The following is an 18,586-nucleotide window of genomic DNA, read 5'->3' on the forward strand; positions in this document are numbered from 1 at the left end:
TGCAAGAGGATCTGAAACATCTTGTCACCCTAGAAAGCAAGGAGCTACTGGAGGCTGTAAGTCAGGTCACAGATACTCAAGAAGAGGCTCCTGTTGGCCAAAGATGGGATCGTTTGAGCATCAATAAAAAGATAGCTAACTAAAGACAACTGAAAGTCATGAAATATGTTTATATTCATGAAATCCACAGTGATGTTAAAAAACTCAAGTCCTTTCAGGATGTTAGAGCGCCGATGCATTATTTTGAAAATTAAGGAAAGGAATCAAGCATTTATTTATCCTGTCTTTCCCATACAAACCACAAACTGCAGGGTAACTAATCTAAGGCAGTTCCTTTCCTGGAAAAAAATCTGGCTAATAAATGAAGAAAGAATAGTAGAATTGGAAATATCGCCATTTTGCAGCCCTTCATGAATTAAAAGGCCTAAGCAGTAATTACCAATGATTATTAACATCATAGAAAGAAGCAACCAGCTCCTATGCCTCTCAATTTAAGCACAGTCCAGTCTATGATGTACTTGGGCCAAATTATGGAACCTAAATCCAGTCAAGCCTCTTCTAAACCACAAGGAGCGTGGAAGACAGAGGAATATAGTAAAGAAAGCCTTAGGGACGTGATCAGCAAAACTGAGACTGCAGGAGACCACAGGACAAATCATCTGGCTCCTTCAACTTAATTGCAGGGGGGAAATAAGGGGGAATTTATAGATTAGAAGGGACTTAGATATCAGTATCAAGTTGCTGTGTGTGGATGTTGTTTGGAATACAGAACAAACAGCAAACTATAATTTTTAAAAAGAAAAAATAGGAATAGTGATAATCAACCCTCGTGATATTACAGAATTATTTATTTACATTTTATTGAAGTAAAGTTGGTTTATAATGTCTTTAATTTCTGCTATATGGCAAAGTGACTCAGTTTTTTTATACATATATATATATATTTCTTTCCATGTTCTTTTCCATTATGGTTCATCACAGGATATTGAATATAGTCCCCTATACTATACAGTAGATATATACTACTATATATATTGCTGTTCATCCATCCTATATGTATAATAGTTTGCATCTGCTAATCCCAACCTCCCAGTCCTTCCCATGGAATTATTTGAAGATGATAATAGCATTGTGGTGATGTTTCCTTTTAAAGTCCTCATGTTAAAGATATAAACTCAAGTATTTACAAGTAAGTGAAATGATATTATGTCTAGAATTTGTTGATGAGGGAACCTGGAATCAATTTGTTGATAAGGGAACCATAGCAAAAGGCAAGAAGCCCCCATTAGTTAGCCAAACATTTAATGCATTTGAGGCATTGCTGCTGTGCTAGATGTACAGATGAGTAGACTTGGATCCTGCTCTCAAATAATTTTCAGCTTCATAGGAGAGAGGGGCATTCATTAGTTCAAAAAACATTATATGCCAGGCAAGCACTCTATGGCCCCTCTCCTGCAGGAACTCACGGTGTAGAGTGGCAGACAGATGCACAAAAAATGTCATGCTCATTTGGCAAATGCTGTAAGATAAGTTGGTACTGAGTGTTGTGGGACCCTAAAGTAGGAGCAATTGGCTCAGTCCAAGAACTCAAGAAAGTCCCCTGAGAGGAAATAAAGCCTCAGTTCAATGTCAAAAGGTGCCTAATGGCTATCCAGTGAAAAAGGTGGGAGAGACCATGGATGGAGGAAGCTGCACACACAGGGCTTGAAAGTATTCTCTTGCACATACTTCCAACATGTTCTGACCACATAATATTTAAATTATCTGCTTATATTTCTCTCTCACCCTGCAAATGCCCCAGAGGACCATGAACACCTAGGAACAAAAACCCTGTTATCTTCCTCTTCCTATTTGCCTTCAGATTCATCTAACATAGCAGATGCTCAATAAGTATTTAATGATCTCAAATGAGTCCAAGTGCATGTGGATTCTAGGTATAAACGAAGGTAGTTAAAATGGCACGAATGGATTGCCACAGGGACTCAGAAGACAGGCCAAGATGGTTAGAGAAACAACTTTTAAAACAACACCCTTTAAAGGATGAATGATATATCTTTTGTTTTTCATTGAATGTTCATGGCTCTACTCTTTTTTTTTTTTTTTTAACCTATTACATCTCTCTTGTTTCCTTGCAGAGTGAAGAGTTCCACATTTATACCCAGTATTGCACGAACTATCCAAGGTACGCCTGGTGAATGTGTGGGAATACTTTTGCTTACCTTCATGTTGCTTGAAGTCGGTCAAAGCAGTATATGTGATCAGTGGGCACTATGTGCCTGGCGCTGTGCTGAGTACTGTGGGAAAACTGCAGAAATGCCGAGAACGGATCACAGGGGTATCCTGATACTGATCCATTCAGGCCTAGGGACTACCCAGCAGAGCCTGTACAGGGGAAAATTGTGAATGACCTTGAAGGAGGCCAAAAAGATTGTTAGGTGTCCTCCACTGGACTCCTAGAAGTGTTTGGCTAGAAGAAGGCTTACCTATTAACCCTTTTGTATGTGTGCTGTGTTTTGAAGAATGTGGGATGCCCTGCTAATGAGTTTATATAATCTATCTGGGGATAAAATAGGTTATATTTTTGCTATGTAAGTTTTAGAAGCTATGCAAGTTTTATGGAGCTCAGAGAAGGGAATGATCATGATAAGCTTCCTACCTGGACCATCGATTCAGATTCACTTACACCAGAGGTGCTGGCAGGAGGGCCGTTGAAGGAGCAGCCTCAGTGATCATTCAGTAAGGGAATCAGGTCTAAGACCATGACTCACTCTGCTGGAAATCTTTTTTTCTCCAAAGGACATGTATTGAGCACTTATTAATTTCAAGTGCTGCTCTTGATGCTATAAATACAAAATGTGGTTGAATTTCATTTTCCCAGCAATCTAGAGATGTTAAGGGATTAAAGAAAAGAAGAACATACAGACAGCACAGGGCCTGGCCCTGGTAAGTCCTCCAGAAGTGCTTGTTCATCACCATCCCTGTCCCATCCCCACTGCGTGGATGAAATCATTGAGCCTTCAGTAGGTTTATTGAATTTACAGGAGTCACACAGCTGACAAGTGAGCGAACCCAGCTGAGATTCAAAGCAAGGTTGGTCTGGCCTCAGACCTCATGCTGCTACATCCTTGTAGAATTTCTGAAGCTTTGTGATTCCCTCTGCCCCGTACCTTTCTACTGTCTGTCTGCCCATGACTAGCAGGGCTAGCGTTGTTATGTTAGGCATGAACCAGGAAGAGAGCTCAGGGTACTTTTATCTACTCTGTAGCCAGTCTTGGTATGGACATGTCCTTAAGGATAAAGTGGGTGCTGGGGTCCACCTCGAAGAGAAGCCAGCAGGCTGAACCCCTCATGCCACTGTGGTCAGGAAGAGCAAGTGGGTCATTCCTGCCTGGGGGTGGCCCTAGAAAGCCAGTGTGGATGAAAGGATGTGAAGCCAGAGGCTTGGGCTTACCGGTGGCAAAACTCTTTCCATTGGAGGGTTTTCACCTCCTCCTCTAAATACTGGTCTGCATATTGTGCTGTGGTGATTTATTTGGTTGGTGGCCAGGCATGTTTTTCCCAGGTTTCTCTGAAAACAAAATAAAACCCCACATGTATATTAGTACATTTATCCATCTCCTTATCTGTAGACCCACCCACACTTTACACAGTTTCACTAACACAATGCTCTCCTAAAACATTTGTTGCCATCTCTCTGCTAAAGATAATCAGGAGATTGTAGGATGCCCCAACTAAATCTGTGGTCCTTACGCCAAAAGCCAGCATTATACCACACCCTGATGCAGAGAAATCACAGAATCAGGCCTCAACTTCTCCTTAGACCTTCCTCCTGAGAGAAATGGAAAACCTTTCCAACTCTGAAGAAGCAGCAGAGCCCTGGACCCAGTATCGGGAGCCAGATGCTAGAGTGGCTTGTGTGGAGGATTATGTCTGTGTAAATTTCAATATAAACATGTCATTTGAAGAAATATCTTCTGAATATTTAGTTTTGGAGGTTTATATTAAGAAGATTTTTCTAACTTCGTAATAAGAATGGAGAGTGCAAAATGAAAGCAACTTTTATAAACTTGGCTGCTTCAGGGTCGGGGACAGTCATTTGTGCAAGGACATTTTTGAGGGCCTGTCCTTCATGGAGCACAAGTCCACATTCAGTGTACACTGGCTGGAGATAGGAACTAATATCCCTTGCCTTCAAGCAGTTCATTTTCTTTTGAGGGTCAGAACTGAACCAAATGCAATAGTGAAACAGCCATCAGGAAAGATCAAATCAGTGAATATAAGTCAACGCAGAACCACCTCAGTCATGTGTAACAGAGGCTAAAGATGCATGAGATAAAGGAGGAGAAGTCAGGACAGTTTCCTGGAGGAAGTGTTTTGTATTTTGGATCTGACTTTAAAGAAGGAAAGAAACATGTTAGCAGGGAGATGCTCCCAGGCCCTCTCAGTGAAGTGGGTACATCTGAGTCTTGCCCAGTTGTGTGGTTTTCATGTTCATAGGAAAAGATTTTCTCTCGTCCCCCTCCTAACCATTTGCTCTCTGAGGCCCAAGCTTTCCCTCCCCTCCCCCGTCTTCACAAGCCGTGAGCGCCGGGTGTTCAGCCCATCTGACAATGTGTCTTCCCGCTTTGGACCTGGGCCAGTGATATTAAGTGTCTCCTGCATGCCTTGACAGATGTCCTTCATAGCAGTCACGCCCCGGTGACTTCCCTGGGAAGAGGCTCAAGCCCTCCCTCTTGTCCCCAGGGAGAGGGCCAGACCCGCTCAGGTCATTGTCCTCGAATGTCCCCCCGTGGCCTCAATCTGGAGTTCAGTGTGCTTAGCATCTCCTGCAGGTGTCTTATCCTTGTGCAAGAACTCAAGACTTCAGAGGGTTAGACAGCCAGTGGGCAGCTGATTCTGACTCTAAAGAGCCTTAGAAAAGTCCCTGGGTTCCATGGTAAAGAATCGTTTTGAAATCTGGACTTGAAGGGAAAAATAAATCTATTTGAACAAATATTTCTCCAAGGAGTCAGACACAAAAGGGATTGTGATCGCTTCGTCAGGAGACCACCGTCCATGTCAGTTCCTTCCAAGGAGTTTTATTTTGTTGTTTGGCTCCAATTTTCTGAATTAATTCTGAAAACCTATTAAGACTTGGGGAGAAAGGAGCTGAAATACTTCCACCTGCTTCTAACTTATGAGACCATGAGATTTTAATTTACGTGTGTGTGTGTGACCTCACAAGACCACCAACTTACTTCATGTATAAGATGTGAGTGTTATTCCAGCCATCTCTCTAGGATGTTTGGAGGCCATACTTCTTGCCTTTGGAGTAGAGAAGGAATCCTGAGCCATTTTTCTAATACACTCTGTAAAGCACGGTCCTTGAGGACCAAGGTTAACCAGCTGTTTCAAAAACTGAATTTGGAATGAGGAGAGAGATACCTGGAGGTGGACAGAAAGGTCTGTTCAGAGATTCTCAAAGGGAAGTTCCCCGGGGGACGAGGTCTCCAAAGACCTGCATGTAACATCACACACATTGTGCACTTACACAAACACAACCAGCAAAGCAGGTGACAAATATCTGGCATGAGGCTGGGTCTGCTGGAAAGAAGCCACTCTTTTCTTAGTACAGTGGTGACCGCTCCTTGCAGTGTAACTTATGAAAACTGAATGCAGATGTGAAGTGGAACAACGAACAAAGACGCTCATGTGTGTGTGCTCAGTCGTTCCACCGTGTTCAACTCTTTGTAACCCCATGGACTGTAGCCCACCAGACTCCTCTGCCTATGGAATTTTCTAGGCAAGAATACTGGAGTGAATTGCCATTTCCTATTCCAGGGGATCTTCTCGACCCAGGGCTCAGACCCGTGCCTTTTGCGTTTCCTGTATTGGCAGGCAGATTCTTTAAATTGGGGTACCGTCCAATTCAAATCCCCTGGGGCAAGTCCTATGTCCCGATAGGGGCTTCATCCCCTGGAGGACAGAGCTGGCAGCATAGATGTCATGTGTCCATGTTTCCCCACCCTCTTATAGTGTCTTTTTCTAATTCACCTAATAGAGGTGAATTGGGACCAGATTCACCCAATTCAACCAGAGGGACACCTTTTCCTCACCCACCCAGAGGCCTTCTAGTCTACCTATTGCTCTCTTGCTGCTTTATCTGCTTTAAGGCCTTGATACTCTAGCGTTTAAAGGACTTGCCTGGTGGCTCAGATGGTAAAGAATCCACCTCCAATGCAGGAGACCTGGGTTCGAGCCCTGAGTCAGGAAGATCGCCCAAAGGAGAGAATGGCAACCCACGCCAGTATTCTTGCCTGGAGAATTCCATGGACAGACGGGCTATAGTCCATGGGGTCGCCAAGTTGGACATGATTGAGCAACTAACTTTTCACTTCCACTGGGATTTAAAATTTGAATATCTATGTTAAGAGTTACAATTTTGATTTTAAAATATTCTTGCAGATCTGTGGCTGTGCTAACAGAGTGTATGAGGAACAAGATGCTGGCCAAATTCTTCAGGGAACGGCAGGAAACTTTGAAACATTCATTGCCTCTGGGGTCCTATCTCTTGAAGCCAGTTCAGCGGATTCTCAAGTATCATCTCCTTTTGCATGTAAGTTTCTGCCTGCACTGGAAGGACTTTCTAGAGGCTAAGGGTTTTATGTGTATATATTAAGTTTAGGAGAAAAAAAAATCAAAAGTGTCTGTGGACATATGGAAACATTTTCCGCACTCATACTTTACAACTGACTAATCTGCTTTGAGGAATTAGAGATATTTATGTGGTAGGCCTGCAGCCTCATTGATAACAGCCGAGTAGAAAGATTCATTTTATCTCTAATGGTGAAAGGGCTTACAAGCCCTTCACTCCAGGCAGTGACAGTTTCAAGCAAGGAGCTGTGTTCTTAATGAACAACAGATTTTTTGTGTATGTTTTATTTTACTTCCATGAGCCCGGATTCGGTAGGCAGTTGGGAGTAAGAGCTGTTTGTCACAGAGTGGCTTTCGTAGGAGCAAAGAGAAAGGGCTGAAAGGAGAGAAGACAGATGAACAGTGTGATAAATGTCTTTGAGCTGGGCTTCACCTCACTTTGGGTTCTGTTCTCTTTATATCATTTCCCATTATTTGTACAAAATTTAAGGAGGCTTTAGAAACAAAAGTAGACATAGCTCTCATACATTCTTGTTTCTTATCCTCTAAGGAAGCTGATAAAATTGGAAAATAGTGTTCTCTAAAGTAATTTCATTCTGTAAGACAGATATGACAAAGACAGGATAGCCAAGTGGTTAGGTTAGGAGCAGGGCTGTGGTCAAGATACTACCTGGGTTCCAGTCCTGTGCATTTCCCACATTCATGGTGCCTCACAGGCAGTCAATACAGAAAAACTGTTATTTTTATTCTGTTACTTTAATTTACTTTATTAATTGGACTATAATTGCTTTCAATGGGGCTTCCCTGATGGTTCAGACAGTAGAGAATCTGCCTGCAATACAGGAGACCCAGGTTTGATCCCTGGGTTGGGAAGATCCTCTGGAGAAGAGAATGGCTACCCACTCCAGTATTCTTGCCTGGAGAATCCCACGGACAGAGGAGCCTGGCGGGCTGCAGTGTTGTGTTAGTTTCTGGTGTACAGCGAAGGAAATCAGCCACATGTTTACATATATCCATCCCCTTCCCTCTTGAGCCTTCCTCCCACATCCCTACTTTATTATTTTTAATGCTACATTAAAAATCTTTTCATAAAAGATTTAAATCCAGAGTTCCTATCTATATCAACATGCCTGCAGTATACATGTATCTCTTTTTAAATGATTCCAGGCTTCTAACTTGGTTAAGCATTCCAAGGCTGCCCAGTTCACACACATTTAAAACTGCGAGCACTCTTTATGGCCCATCTTTACCAGAAATTTCTCAGCCTTGTCTGTTTGCCTGTGTGGCCCATCTTGGGAGAGTCTTGTGTCCTATGAAATCACACTGTGGATATTACTTTAGTTGTTCGATTGGCTTTAATGACCCCTAAATTTAGTGGGATTAATTTACTAAATCAGTGCCAAATAATTCTTTAAAAAATACTCGCTTTCCCATGATAGATCTTTGCTGGACTCTGCTAATATGGTATAGACTGTAGCCCGCCAGGCTCCTCTGTCCATGGAATTCTGCAGGCAAGCATACTGGAGTGGGCTGCCGTTCCCTTCTCCAGGGGATCTTTCTGACCCAGGGATCAAACCCGGGTCTCCGGCATCACAGGCAGATTCTTTACCATCTGAGCCACCAGGGAAGCCCATCTGAGTCCAGTGTGTCCCAATAATATCTACCTAATGGCTTTCTAGACAGTAAGTCAATTAAAAGAAAAGGTTCAGATCTCTGTCACTTAAACAAGACTCCACTTGAGATTCTCACAAAGAGTTAACTGCTAGGAAGAACAGCCCTCACCCTTTAAATTAAAAGCTGGGGTGTTAGTACATGCTGCTATAACAAAATGCCATAGCCTGGGTGACTTGGACAGCAAACATTTATTTCTCATAGTTTTGGAGGTTGAAAACCAAAGATAAGGGGGCAAGCATGGCTGAGTTCTCATTTGCAGACTGCCTTCTCCTCTTCGTTTCCTCGCATGGTAGAAAGAGGCAAGACTGCTGTCTGGGGTCTCTATCATGAGAGCACCAACCCCATTTACAATGGCACTACTCTCATGGCCTCTTGTTTGGTCGCTAAGTCCTATTCAATTCTCTGCAGTCCCGTGGACTGCAGCATGCCAGGCTCCTCTGTCCTCAACTGTCTCCCGGAGTTTGCTCAAATTCATTTCCATTGGATTAGTGATGCCATCTAACCATCTCATCCTCTGCCACCCCTTTCTCCTTTTGCTTCAGTCTTTCCCAGCATGAGGGTCTTTTCCAATGAGTCGACTCTTCGCATGAGGTAGCCAAAGTATTGGCACTTCAGCATCAGTCCTTCCAATGAATATACAGTTGATTTCCTTTAGCATTGACTGGTTTAATCTCTTTTCTGTCCAAGGGACTCTCAAGAGTCTTCTCCAGCACCACAATTCAAAAGCATCAATCCTTTGGTGCTCAGCCTTCTTTATGATCCAACTCTCACATCCGTACATGACTACTGAAAAAACCATAGCCTTGACCATACAGACCTTTGTCAGCAAAGGGATGAATCTGCTTTTTACTATACTATCTAGGTTTGTCATAGCTTTCCTTCCAAGAAGCAAGCTTCTTTTAATTTCATGGCTGCAGTCACTGTTTGCATGGCCTAGTCACCTCCAAAATCCCCATCCTAATCCCAGCACATTAAAGGAAAGGAGTTCGACATACTAATTTGTGGAAGATACAACCACTCGGTCTGTACAGTGAAGAAAAAGGGAAGAACAGTGGTTAGATGGATTTAAAACTAACTTCTGGTTTCCTGGAGTATTTTTGCTTTCATACTTGGTTTAGAGTGTTCCTTCTGTGTCTTTTACATCACTTCAAAGCTGTGTAGTCACCTATGAAGATCCCCACAGGAATACACTCTGTACTTCTGAGTCTGTTTATGATCAACAGAAGTGCCTCTCAGGCTAAAATAAGAAATGATTACTTTTTAAAGTTTGCTCTTGATCTTGCTGCTGCTGCTGCTAAGTCGCTTCAGTCGTGTCCGACTCTATGCGACCCCATAGATGGCAGCCCACCAGGCTCCCCCCTCCCTGGGATTCTCCAGGCAAGAACACTGGAGTGGGTTGCCATTTCCTTCTCCAGTGCATGAAAGTGAAAAGTGAAAATGAAGTCACTCAGTCATGTCCGACTCTTAGCAACCCCATGGACTGCAGCCTACCAGGCTCCTCCTCCCATGGGATTTTCCAGGCAAGAGTCCTGGAGTGGGGTGCCACTCTTGATCTTACCTGGGAGTTATTAGTGATATGCTTTCATAGGACCTTTCTAACAGCTGAGTCTGAGTGTAGACAGAAAATGTAAATTCCTTGCCAGTTTCTAGCTGGATGGAAAGTTTGAGGATTCAGTAAAAGTGAACAAAGTGACTATAAAACAATGGAATTTTCATAATTTATACCATAAGATTCAACCTCCACCCTTGAGCTTAACATGTGTGCATGATAAGTATCATAGGAACAATCTAATTGATCATAATATCTTCTTACTGTTTTAGATATTTACATTGGAATTTAGATACCTACAATGTATTGCTGCTCTTTTAACAAGATACAGCTTCAATTAAATAAGCATTTATTTACCACCTAGCTCTCTGGTGGGCACTGTTGAGAACATAAAGGATTAAAGGGACTATGCAATAGTCCATATCCTTAGATTCACAGAAGTCTAGGGACACGTGTCTTGTGTACTTGAAAGAACTGGAATAGAACCCTGTCCCTTTCTCATCTGCCTGGGATTGTGGAATTCCAGTGCTTAGCTAAGTGCTGGTGTTACATTCTTCTGAGCATCAGAGAGTGAATACTTAAACTATAAGCTCTCTCTCAACACTCAGGAGTATCTTTAGTGAATTTCATTTGGGCTTTAAAGCATTGACTACATGAAAATACACTTTCTACATAGGTATTTTTTTTTAAACATAATGTCCACTATTTCTTCTTTAGTTTGTTGTGTACTAAGCCCTGTGTGTGATGTTTTGCTTCCTCTAGGAGAAAAAAAAATCAGTATATTTTCTGTATTTTAAGAGAGAGAACTATATACATTGGCCCCCAGGAATTTCAGAAATCTCCAACTGCAATATCAACTCTCCTATCTCCTACAATCACCCTGATGTCTCTGTGAGACTTAATGGCCTATATACTTGTTTCATCATCCTTGTCAAATTCCTCCTTGTAAAATTCTAATCAACTTTCCTAACTCTATTTTTATTCATTCTTATCATTTCTTTGCAGGTTTTTCTGGTAGTTATCTCAAGATCTTAAGGAAAGATAGTAGTGTGTAAATAAATAAGCAAAAATAAAATGAGAAACTCATCATAGAAGTACCATTTGTTTCAGTGAATATATGGGGAAAAAATGAAAATAATTAGAGTGGTTTTTTGTTGTTTGTTTGTGTTTTAGGAAATAGAAAATCACCTTGACAAGGACACAGAGGGCTACGATGTGGTGCTTGATGCCATAGACACGATGCAGAGAGTGGCCTGGCACATCAATGACATGAAGCGGAAGCATGAACACGCCGTCCGCCTGCAGGTGAGGCCTCAGGGTGGCAGTGTCTGGTGAGGCCATGGGCCTATTGCTTGTTACCATTTCCCAAATCAGATGTTAAGTCTGCTCAGTGTTGCAGGTCACTCAGGGTCTTCATCATAGATCTCACAAAGAAAGATCAGGACAAAATAAAAAGATTAAGCCATCAATAATACTGATCATTGTTGAATGTAGTTCTTATGACTCAGGGAACTCAAACGGGGGCTCTGTGACAACCTCGAGGGGTGGTATGGAGTGGGAGGTGGGAGGGAGGTTCAAGAGGGAGGGGACTCAGGAAGGAGGACTAAGTCCAGAACCAGGTCCTCAGCAGCTTTCCTGGGGAGGGGAACGTCACCGCGGCATTTTAGACCCCTCACTTTTAAAATAAGACACGTTTGCTAATGTCCCTTCCATGGTCACCGTATTTAGCTCTAAATTCCTGGGAACTTTGGATGGATGCTAAGTCAGTGACCATGCCCAAAGCACCTTAGAAGATGCGCTATTTAAAAACTGAAGGTCGTGTGTGCTCAGAGACTAGGCCGAGGCCCTTGGTTGTCCCCGGAGTAAAAGAAAAGCCCAGAGTGACTCCATGCTATGCAGAGCGCCTGCATTCAGCTTGGGAGGGGAGAAAACCATGTCCTTTGGCCCATACATTCGGGTTTCATCTACATGCAGCCAGAGGGTAGTAACTGACTGTCAAAAATCAAAGGAAGAGGACATTCTAATCTTCCAGGCCATATCTGCTTTGTGTAAGCAATAATAAAGGTTTTAATGCTTCATCATTGAAGTGTTCTGTGGACATAATGTCAGACATAATGTCAGCTAGATATTCAGAAATGGCTCAGTGACTGTTTTTTCATAGCTTAGGAGTCTATCTGGCAGTCTGAAGACTCCACTACATCAGTCTCTGGCTCTGAATCACCTCCATTTGTACCTTCAACTTGGAGAAGGAAATGGCAACCCACTCCAGTGTTCTTGCCTGGAGAATCCCAGGGACGGGGGAGCCTGGTGGGCTGCAGTTTATGGGGTCGCACAGAGTCAGACACGACTGAAGTGATTTAGCAGCAGCAGTACCTTCAACTTAAGAATTTTCGAGTGGTTTTGTGGGCTGCTTAATTCAGTGCTGTTTTTGAATATTTTCATTTTTCCAAAATAATAAAATCCATTTTCTTTAAAAAGTTAATATGGACATACAATATATCTCAAAGAAACTTCAAAGGCAGGTTATCCATTTTTATTTATCAAGTTCCGTTAAAAATGCAATGGGGGACTTCCCTGGTGGTCCAGTGGTTAAGAATCTGCCTCCCAACGCAGGGAACGTGAGTTCGATCCCTGACCAGGGAACTAAGATCCCACACGCTAAGGGGCAACTAAGCCCACACACAGAGACTACTGAACCCGTGAGTCACAACTAAGATCCAATACAGCCAAAAAACAAAAACGAAAAACACACTGGTGAAGAAATGTTCATTTCCTTCCCCCCAATGAATGGGATTAATGTCAGAAAATTTCTGAGAAGATGTATCTTGGGTAATCTTCTACCAGTTTTGATTATGGGTTACTTGTATGTGGTGTGACTTCAATTTCTGGAAGAAGGTTTTTAGGTCAGTAGCTCTGAAGGTTTTTGTCCAAAAGATAAGGGATGAGCATATCTTGGGAACACGGTGAGAAGGTCACACACTGGCAGCCTCTGTTCCTGGCTTTTGAAAGACAACCTCACTGCCTTAGTAGAGGGATTGTTGCAAGAGGGGAAGAAGTAATTAGCAACTTGTCAAATAACACCTTGGTTAAGTTCTATTAACCCTAAGAGATACCAGCCCTAAATGTAGATTTATGTCATGGACATCAGACACCACTCAGGACCCTGAGACCCTGCCGCAGGTATTTGGACCCCATTCCTAAGGCTCGGTAGGCTTTCCAGGTGGCACTAGTGGTAAAGAACCCACCTCCCAAAGCCCGAAACAAGAGGCGCTTTCGACCTCTGGGTCGGGAAGATCCTTGGAGGAAGGCATGGCAACCCACTACAGTATTCTTGCCTGGAGAATCCTATGGACAGAGGAACCTGGCAGGCTACCATCCATAGGGTTGTAGAGAGTCGGACTCAATTGAAGGAACTCAGCACGCATGCACCCATCAAAGCTCAACAAACAGGCCCCTGTGTCCTCCCCACCTTGCCCTCCCACCTCCTGTTTAATCACAGGGAATGTTCACTCTTTCAGGAGATACAGAGTTTGCTCACCAACTGGAAGGGGCCAGACCTGACCAGCTACGGGGAGCTAGTGCTCGAAGGGACCTTCCGCCTCCAGCGGGCCAAGAATGAGCGGACGCTCTTCCTCTTTGACAAGCTGCTGCTCATCACCAAGAAGAGAGACGACACGTTTACATACAAAGCCCACATCCTGGTAGGTCTGAGTGGGTGTCCTGGGTGGGGACTGGGGGTGCTGGTTCCGCTCCCTTTCGAGCCTGCCTGGCCCTCTCTGCTTGCCCCTCCAGTGCGGCAACCTCATGCTGGTGGAAGTGATCCCAAAGGAGCCCCTCAGCTTCAGCGTCTTCCACTACAAGAACCCCAAGCTGCAGCACACGGTTCAGGTACCAGCGTCCCCCTGCCTCCCTGTGAGGCTCACCCTCGGGTGTGATGAGCATCACGTGCCTGACGGCCTTTCCACGGCTTTCTAGCCACCCTGCATGTGTCCCGTCTGGTCAGAGGTCCTAGGAGTGTCCATGTCTTGTGAGAGGTAGGGTTTCGTGACTGTCCACCTCTCCTCCTGGTAGGCGAAGTCGCAGCAAGACAAGCGCCTGTGGGTTCTGCACCTGAAGAGGCTGATCCTGGAGAATCATGCGGCAAAGATTCCAGCTAAGGTAAGACCATGAGGGCAACGAACAATAAAATGGAAAGGAATTCAGGTCTCAGGAAGACAGCTTGATGGGAATGTGCACTTTCAAAATGAAGACTATTGAAAAAGAAGCTACATAAGGGAACAACTGTACCAGCCATTCATACTGAAAAGATTCATATGCAGAGAGACTCTGCAGAGAGTTTTTGGTTCATTAATGCCGTTGTTGTTTGAAAGAAGAAAAATAAGGGAAAGATTGTAAAAAAATTTTCTAGAGCACTAGTAGAAAATAAGGGAATTATGAGAATTATTCAATACTGTGCTAAGCACCTAGGGTAAATAAAGCTGGCTTAGGTTCTGTGGAAAGCAAGATGCAGACTTGGCCGCGAAGGAATCTGCAGACAAGGGAGCTAGTCATATAAATGATGAACTGTTTGCTAAATATGATGAATTAGTAGAGAGATAAACCAAGTATTGTGGATGAGTAAAGTATTCAAGTTTATGGTCGAGTGAGGAGAGGAAAGAAAATGCCTTTTACCTCAGTCTTGGCAGATGAGGAATATTTTTATTAAATGGGGAAAAGAACAAGGGAAACCAAGCTGAGAGAACAGCAGAAACGAAAAACAAAGAGGTGTGAAAAGGGGCCCCGTGTTAAACAGCACACAGACTGTGCTTGAATGGAAGTCCTCAGATTGAATGGTCGGGTTCTCAGGAGATGGAGTAGGGGGTAAGATTAGAAAAGTGGAAAGCAGTCAGCTGACCTTTGAAGGGTTTGAACACAAACACTGAGGAACCTGGATTATTGTAGGGGGAAGCTCCTGAAGCTTTTGGAGGGAGGGGTCTGTGCTGTGGTCTGTGCTGTGTTCTGAGAGTGTCACTTTGGGGGCAGTGTGATGGATAAGCTGGTAGAGCATCACTGGCAGCAGGAAAAGAATTGGCAAGTCTCCATGGTGGGCTGGAAAGGAGAAGAGGGGCACTGCCAGGTAGCAGAAGAGGAGGAGGAGAGGCAGTGTAGGAGAGGAGAGGGAGAAATAAGTCAAGGACGAGTCAGGTGTTGGGCCAAGAGGCTGGTGTCGTAAGTTCCAAGACAGGCTGCCAGGGAGAGGAACCGGTTGGATGGGCCCGAGAGGGAGGCGTGGTGGCCCATCTGCAGGGACAGTTCAGCTGCAGGAGAGACGCAGGTCTCTCCACCCTGGAAGTCACCAAAGCCCAGAGATTTGATAGGAGGGCCCACTTAAATGCATAATGGGAAGACAGACCCTTTAGAATCCAACATCTAAGTGCTCGGCAAGGGGCGGAGGATTTGGAGAAGAACCAAAGAAAGAGTGGCCAAATGAGGCAGTAAGAAAACCGAAGGAGAAAGTGTGGTAACAAAGGAAGGAAAGAACCTCCCTGAGAAAGAGTGGAGTAACCGTCTCAAAGGCCACAGAGATGACAACAGATTCAAACAGAAAAGCAGATATTAGGTTTGGCAACTAAGACATAAGGGGGGGGAGAGAGCAGTGGGTTGAAGATAAATAAGGAACAGACTGGGTGTGGCCTTTTTTTTAAAGCGAAGTTCAGAAGGGACAACCATTGGTAGTTTGAGGAGAGGTAAGAGCAAAGGAGGGCACTTTGCCCTCGTGAAGAATGTCGTGGGCATGTAAGCTGAGGGGATGAGCAAAGGAAGCAGGAGACAGGAAAGATAAGAGGTGGGGCACTCCTTGGAATGTGACTCTGGGGGGATGGAAGGATAGGGACATTCTTAATCCAAAATTTGTGGTGGGGGTGTGTACTGTAAATATAGTCTAATAAAAACATTAGATTGTGAATATAATAATGGGAACTCAAAACTTACTATTTACTGAAAAAAATATGTAAGAACTGCTAATGCACACTTCCATATATAAAAAATGGCTTTTTCAAATTTTAAAAGCTAGAACTAATTCCCTTGGTCTTAGGAACCAAAAATTGGTGCAACTCTATATAAAATTAACAAATCCATTCACCTTCTCTATACTAATTACACTTTTTATATTAACTTTACCAGTAGGTGTAGGGGTTAGTCTTGTCAAGAGTCAGAAACATCTTCTCTGAGCTGGGGGAAGAAAAATAAAGAGAGGATAAACTTTGAGGTGGACTTGAGAGAGCTTAAAGGGTTTGCCTTCACTAAAGTTGCTGGTAATAGCATCTGCTGGGTGAGTGGAAGCAAAGATGGGGCTAGGTGTTCAAGGGCAAGTGGAGAGATTCCGAGCACGTGCTAAAGAACAAGACTAGGGACTCCCCTGCTGGCCCAGGGGCTAAGACTCTGTGCTCCCAATGCTGGGGGCCTGGGTTTGATCCCTGGTCAAGGAACTAGATCCCACATGCTGCAATTAAGAGTTCCCATGCCACAACTAAAGATCTTGGATTCAGCCGTGGAGATCAGAAATACCATGTCCCATAGCTAAGACCTAGTGCAGCCAAATCAATCAATCAATAAATATTTTTTTAAAAAACCACAGGCTAGAGAGTCAGTGGGGATGACTACAGCCATCTGTGAAAGGAATCCTGGACCCCACTGAGGCTGACCACCACGAACCAATGTGATGACTCAGCAACTTCGAAACTAGTGTGAAGAACCCTGGCACACATGGGTTGCCCAAGGCTGGGGACCAGCAGAGCAGTGAGGGGAAAGGTTAACAGAGAAGGCAGAGTGCTAACCAGTATCCAACCTGCAGTGATTGAGCATAATTCCCAGGCTGAGTGGAGCATGAAACCAACCAGGAAAACAGGTGCATGAAGGATGAGTCAGAGAACTGGTTCAGCAAGAGTCTGGGTGGAGAGATGGAAATACAGAGATCTGTCATTGAAGGAGGGACTTCTGGAGTCCTACCTGCAAGGGAGGGCACTTCTGGATGATGATAGGCTCTGGGGGCGGCTGTGATTATGCGTTGCTTGCTGTTCTAGAGTGAAGGGAAAGGTTAGATGTCCTAAAGGATATGAATATCCACGTGTCTGGGGAAGGGGTCTATGCTGGGGCAGGGAGGAGGGAAGTAGAGCAGTAAATGGGACGATGCTCATGAGGGTAGAACTGGGTGGGAAATGACGCGATCTGAGATTTTTGACAAAGAAAGTCTGTTTGCTCCTTGCATACTTTTTGAAAAGTCTTTGAGACTTGTCCTCAGGGGCTGTCAGCAGCGCTTCTGTGCCCAGGAAATGAATGTGCATGGGTGTGGGCTTTGACTGAGGCGTGAGTCTCAGCTCATCAGGGCGTTCCAAGGGGTCAGGTAACTCACGCAGAGAGGTGAATGCATTGTCTTCATACTTAATCATTTGTTTGCTGGCCTCGTCTCTTGGAATGCCCTTCTGAGCAATGGCATGTGCCATTCATAAGCCCCACCTGTTGTTCACCTGTCCCTGCGAAAATCAAAACTGCCAAAGGGGTTCTGAAAGGCAGTTATTGGCCATTACAAAATGGAGCTAGCTTACAGAACTTCCTCTTTCTCCCACACTAGGGAGTGTGTATTCCAAGGAGTTTTCCCTTTATATTTTATAAGGGTTAATAGAGTCATGGTAGAATTGTACTTTTTTGTCCCTGACCCTTTTAGGATGTAAACAATCTATTTTTTCAGCTACAAATGCTTGAGCACCATACAGTGTGCTGAGTACTTTATATGCTTATTTCTTCCTTTTAGCAAAATGCCTTCTGCTTAAGGTCTTGTTCTCCCCATTCTAGAGAAATAAAAACAGAGGCTCAGAGATGGAACGTAAACTGCCCTAGTTTATGCAATTAGGGCTAGTTTATGCAATCTGGACTGAGTCCAGATTCAAACCCAGTTCTGCCTGGCCCCAAAGATGGTCTTAACTACATTGTTCCCGGGTAAAATGAAAGCAGTCTTATTTACTATGTTATATCCACTATAAGGTTATGACAATTTTCTATCTTATTTAAGCAGAATTATTACTAATTTGAATTTTTCACTTTTCTCAAGCCTATTTCTTAAATTATTTTCTTAAAGCTTTCAAAAGATATTTACTCTTATTAAATAAAATGCATAATGGGAAAAATATCCAAAAATGTATCGTTGTTCTACTAACAAAACCTCCTTCTGGTCCTTTAATTGTGTGATGGTCCTTGACTGACCCCTAGTGGAAAATGTGGGAATAGTACTTTTTGCTATTAAATGTCAAAGCAAGAAAAAAAAATACTGAGTTCTTAAAGTCAAGCTTATAAATATCAAGAAACTTCCTGGAAGTTAGCCATATGATCCATCTATATATGTGGCATATACACTAACTTTTGTCCAGATTAATTGGGAATAAGGTGCAGGTCGAAACTGTTGGATTTTCTATATACACATGGTTCTGCAAATGCCCTTCACAGAAATTGCGCTAACATTTGTGTCTAAAATTAACTTGACTAGTAACCTCAAACTCTAAATGTATGGTAAAAATATCAGTGTTATAAAAAAGGATAAACATTTGTTTTCTCAAAATTAAGGTGACTGCATCAAGGGTTTTTTTTTTTTTTTTTTGCCACTTAGCCTAGACATTTTTACTGTGATGTCACATACTGCGACAAAGTAAAATTATTCTGTAAGTTATTCTTAGCATAATATTTGTAGGCTCAGTCACA

At 43.4% G+C, this 18,586-nt stretch overlaps 1 protein-coding gene across 6 annotated transcripts in view; it reads left to right on the top strand.

Moving 5' to 3' along the window:
* PLEKHG1 (pleckstrin homology and RhoGEF domain containing G1) overlaps nucleotides 1-18,586 on the top strand; it is a 248,869-nt gene that overhangs the window by 200,008 nt on the left and 30,275 nt on the right. For all 6 annotated transcript variants that reach the window (XM_024996654.2, XM_024996651.2, XM_024996655.2 and 3 more), the window contains 6 exons: nucleotides 2,136-2,182; nucleotides 6,445-6,595; nucleotides 11,030-11,161; nucleotides 13,375-13,557; nucleotides 13,649-13,744; nucleotides 13,928-14,014. In XM_024996654.2, coding sequence (XP_024852422.1) covers nucleotides 2,136-2,182; nucleotides 6,445-6,595; nucleotides 11,030-11,161; nucleotides 13,375-13,557; nucleotides 13,649-13,744; nucleotides 13,928-14,014 — 696 coding nt within the window. The remainder of the gene's footprint in view (nucleotides 1-2,135; nucleotides 2,183-6,444; nucleotides 6,596-11,029; nucleotides 11,162-13,374; nucleotides 13,558-13,648; nucleotides 13,745-13,927; nucleotides 14,015-18,586) is intronic.

The sequence above is a fragment of the Bos taurus genome, chromosome 9 (assembly GCF_002263795.3).
Source record: "Bos taurus isolate L1 Dominette 01449 registration number 42190680 breed Hereford chromosome 9, ARS-UCD2.0, whole genome shotgun sequence".
Classification (NCBI taxonomy): domain Eukaryota; kingdom Metazoa; phylum Chordata; class Mammalia; order Artiodactyla; family Bovidae; genus Bos; species Bos taurus.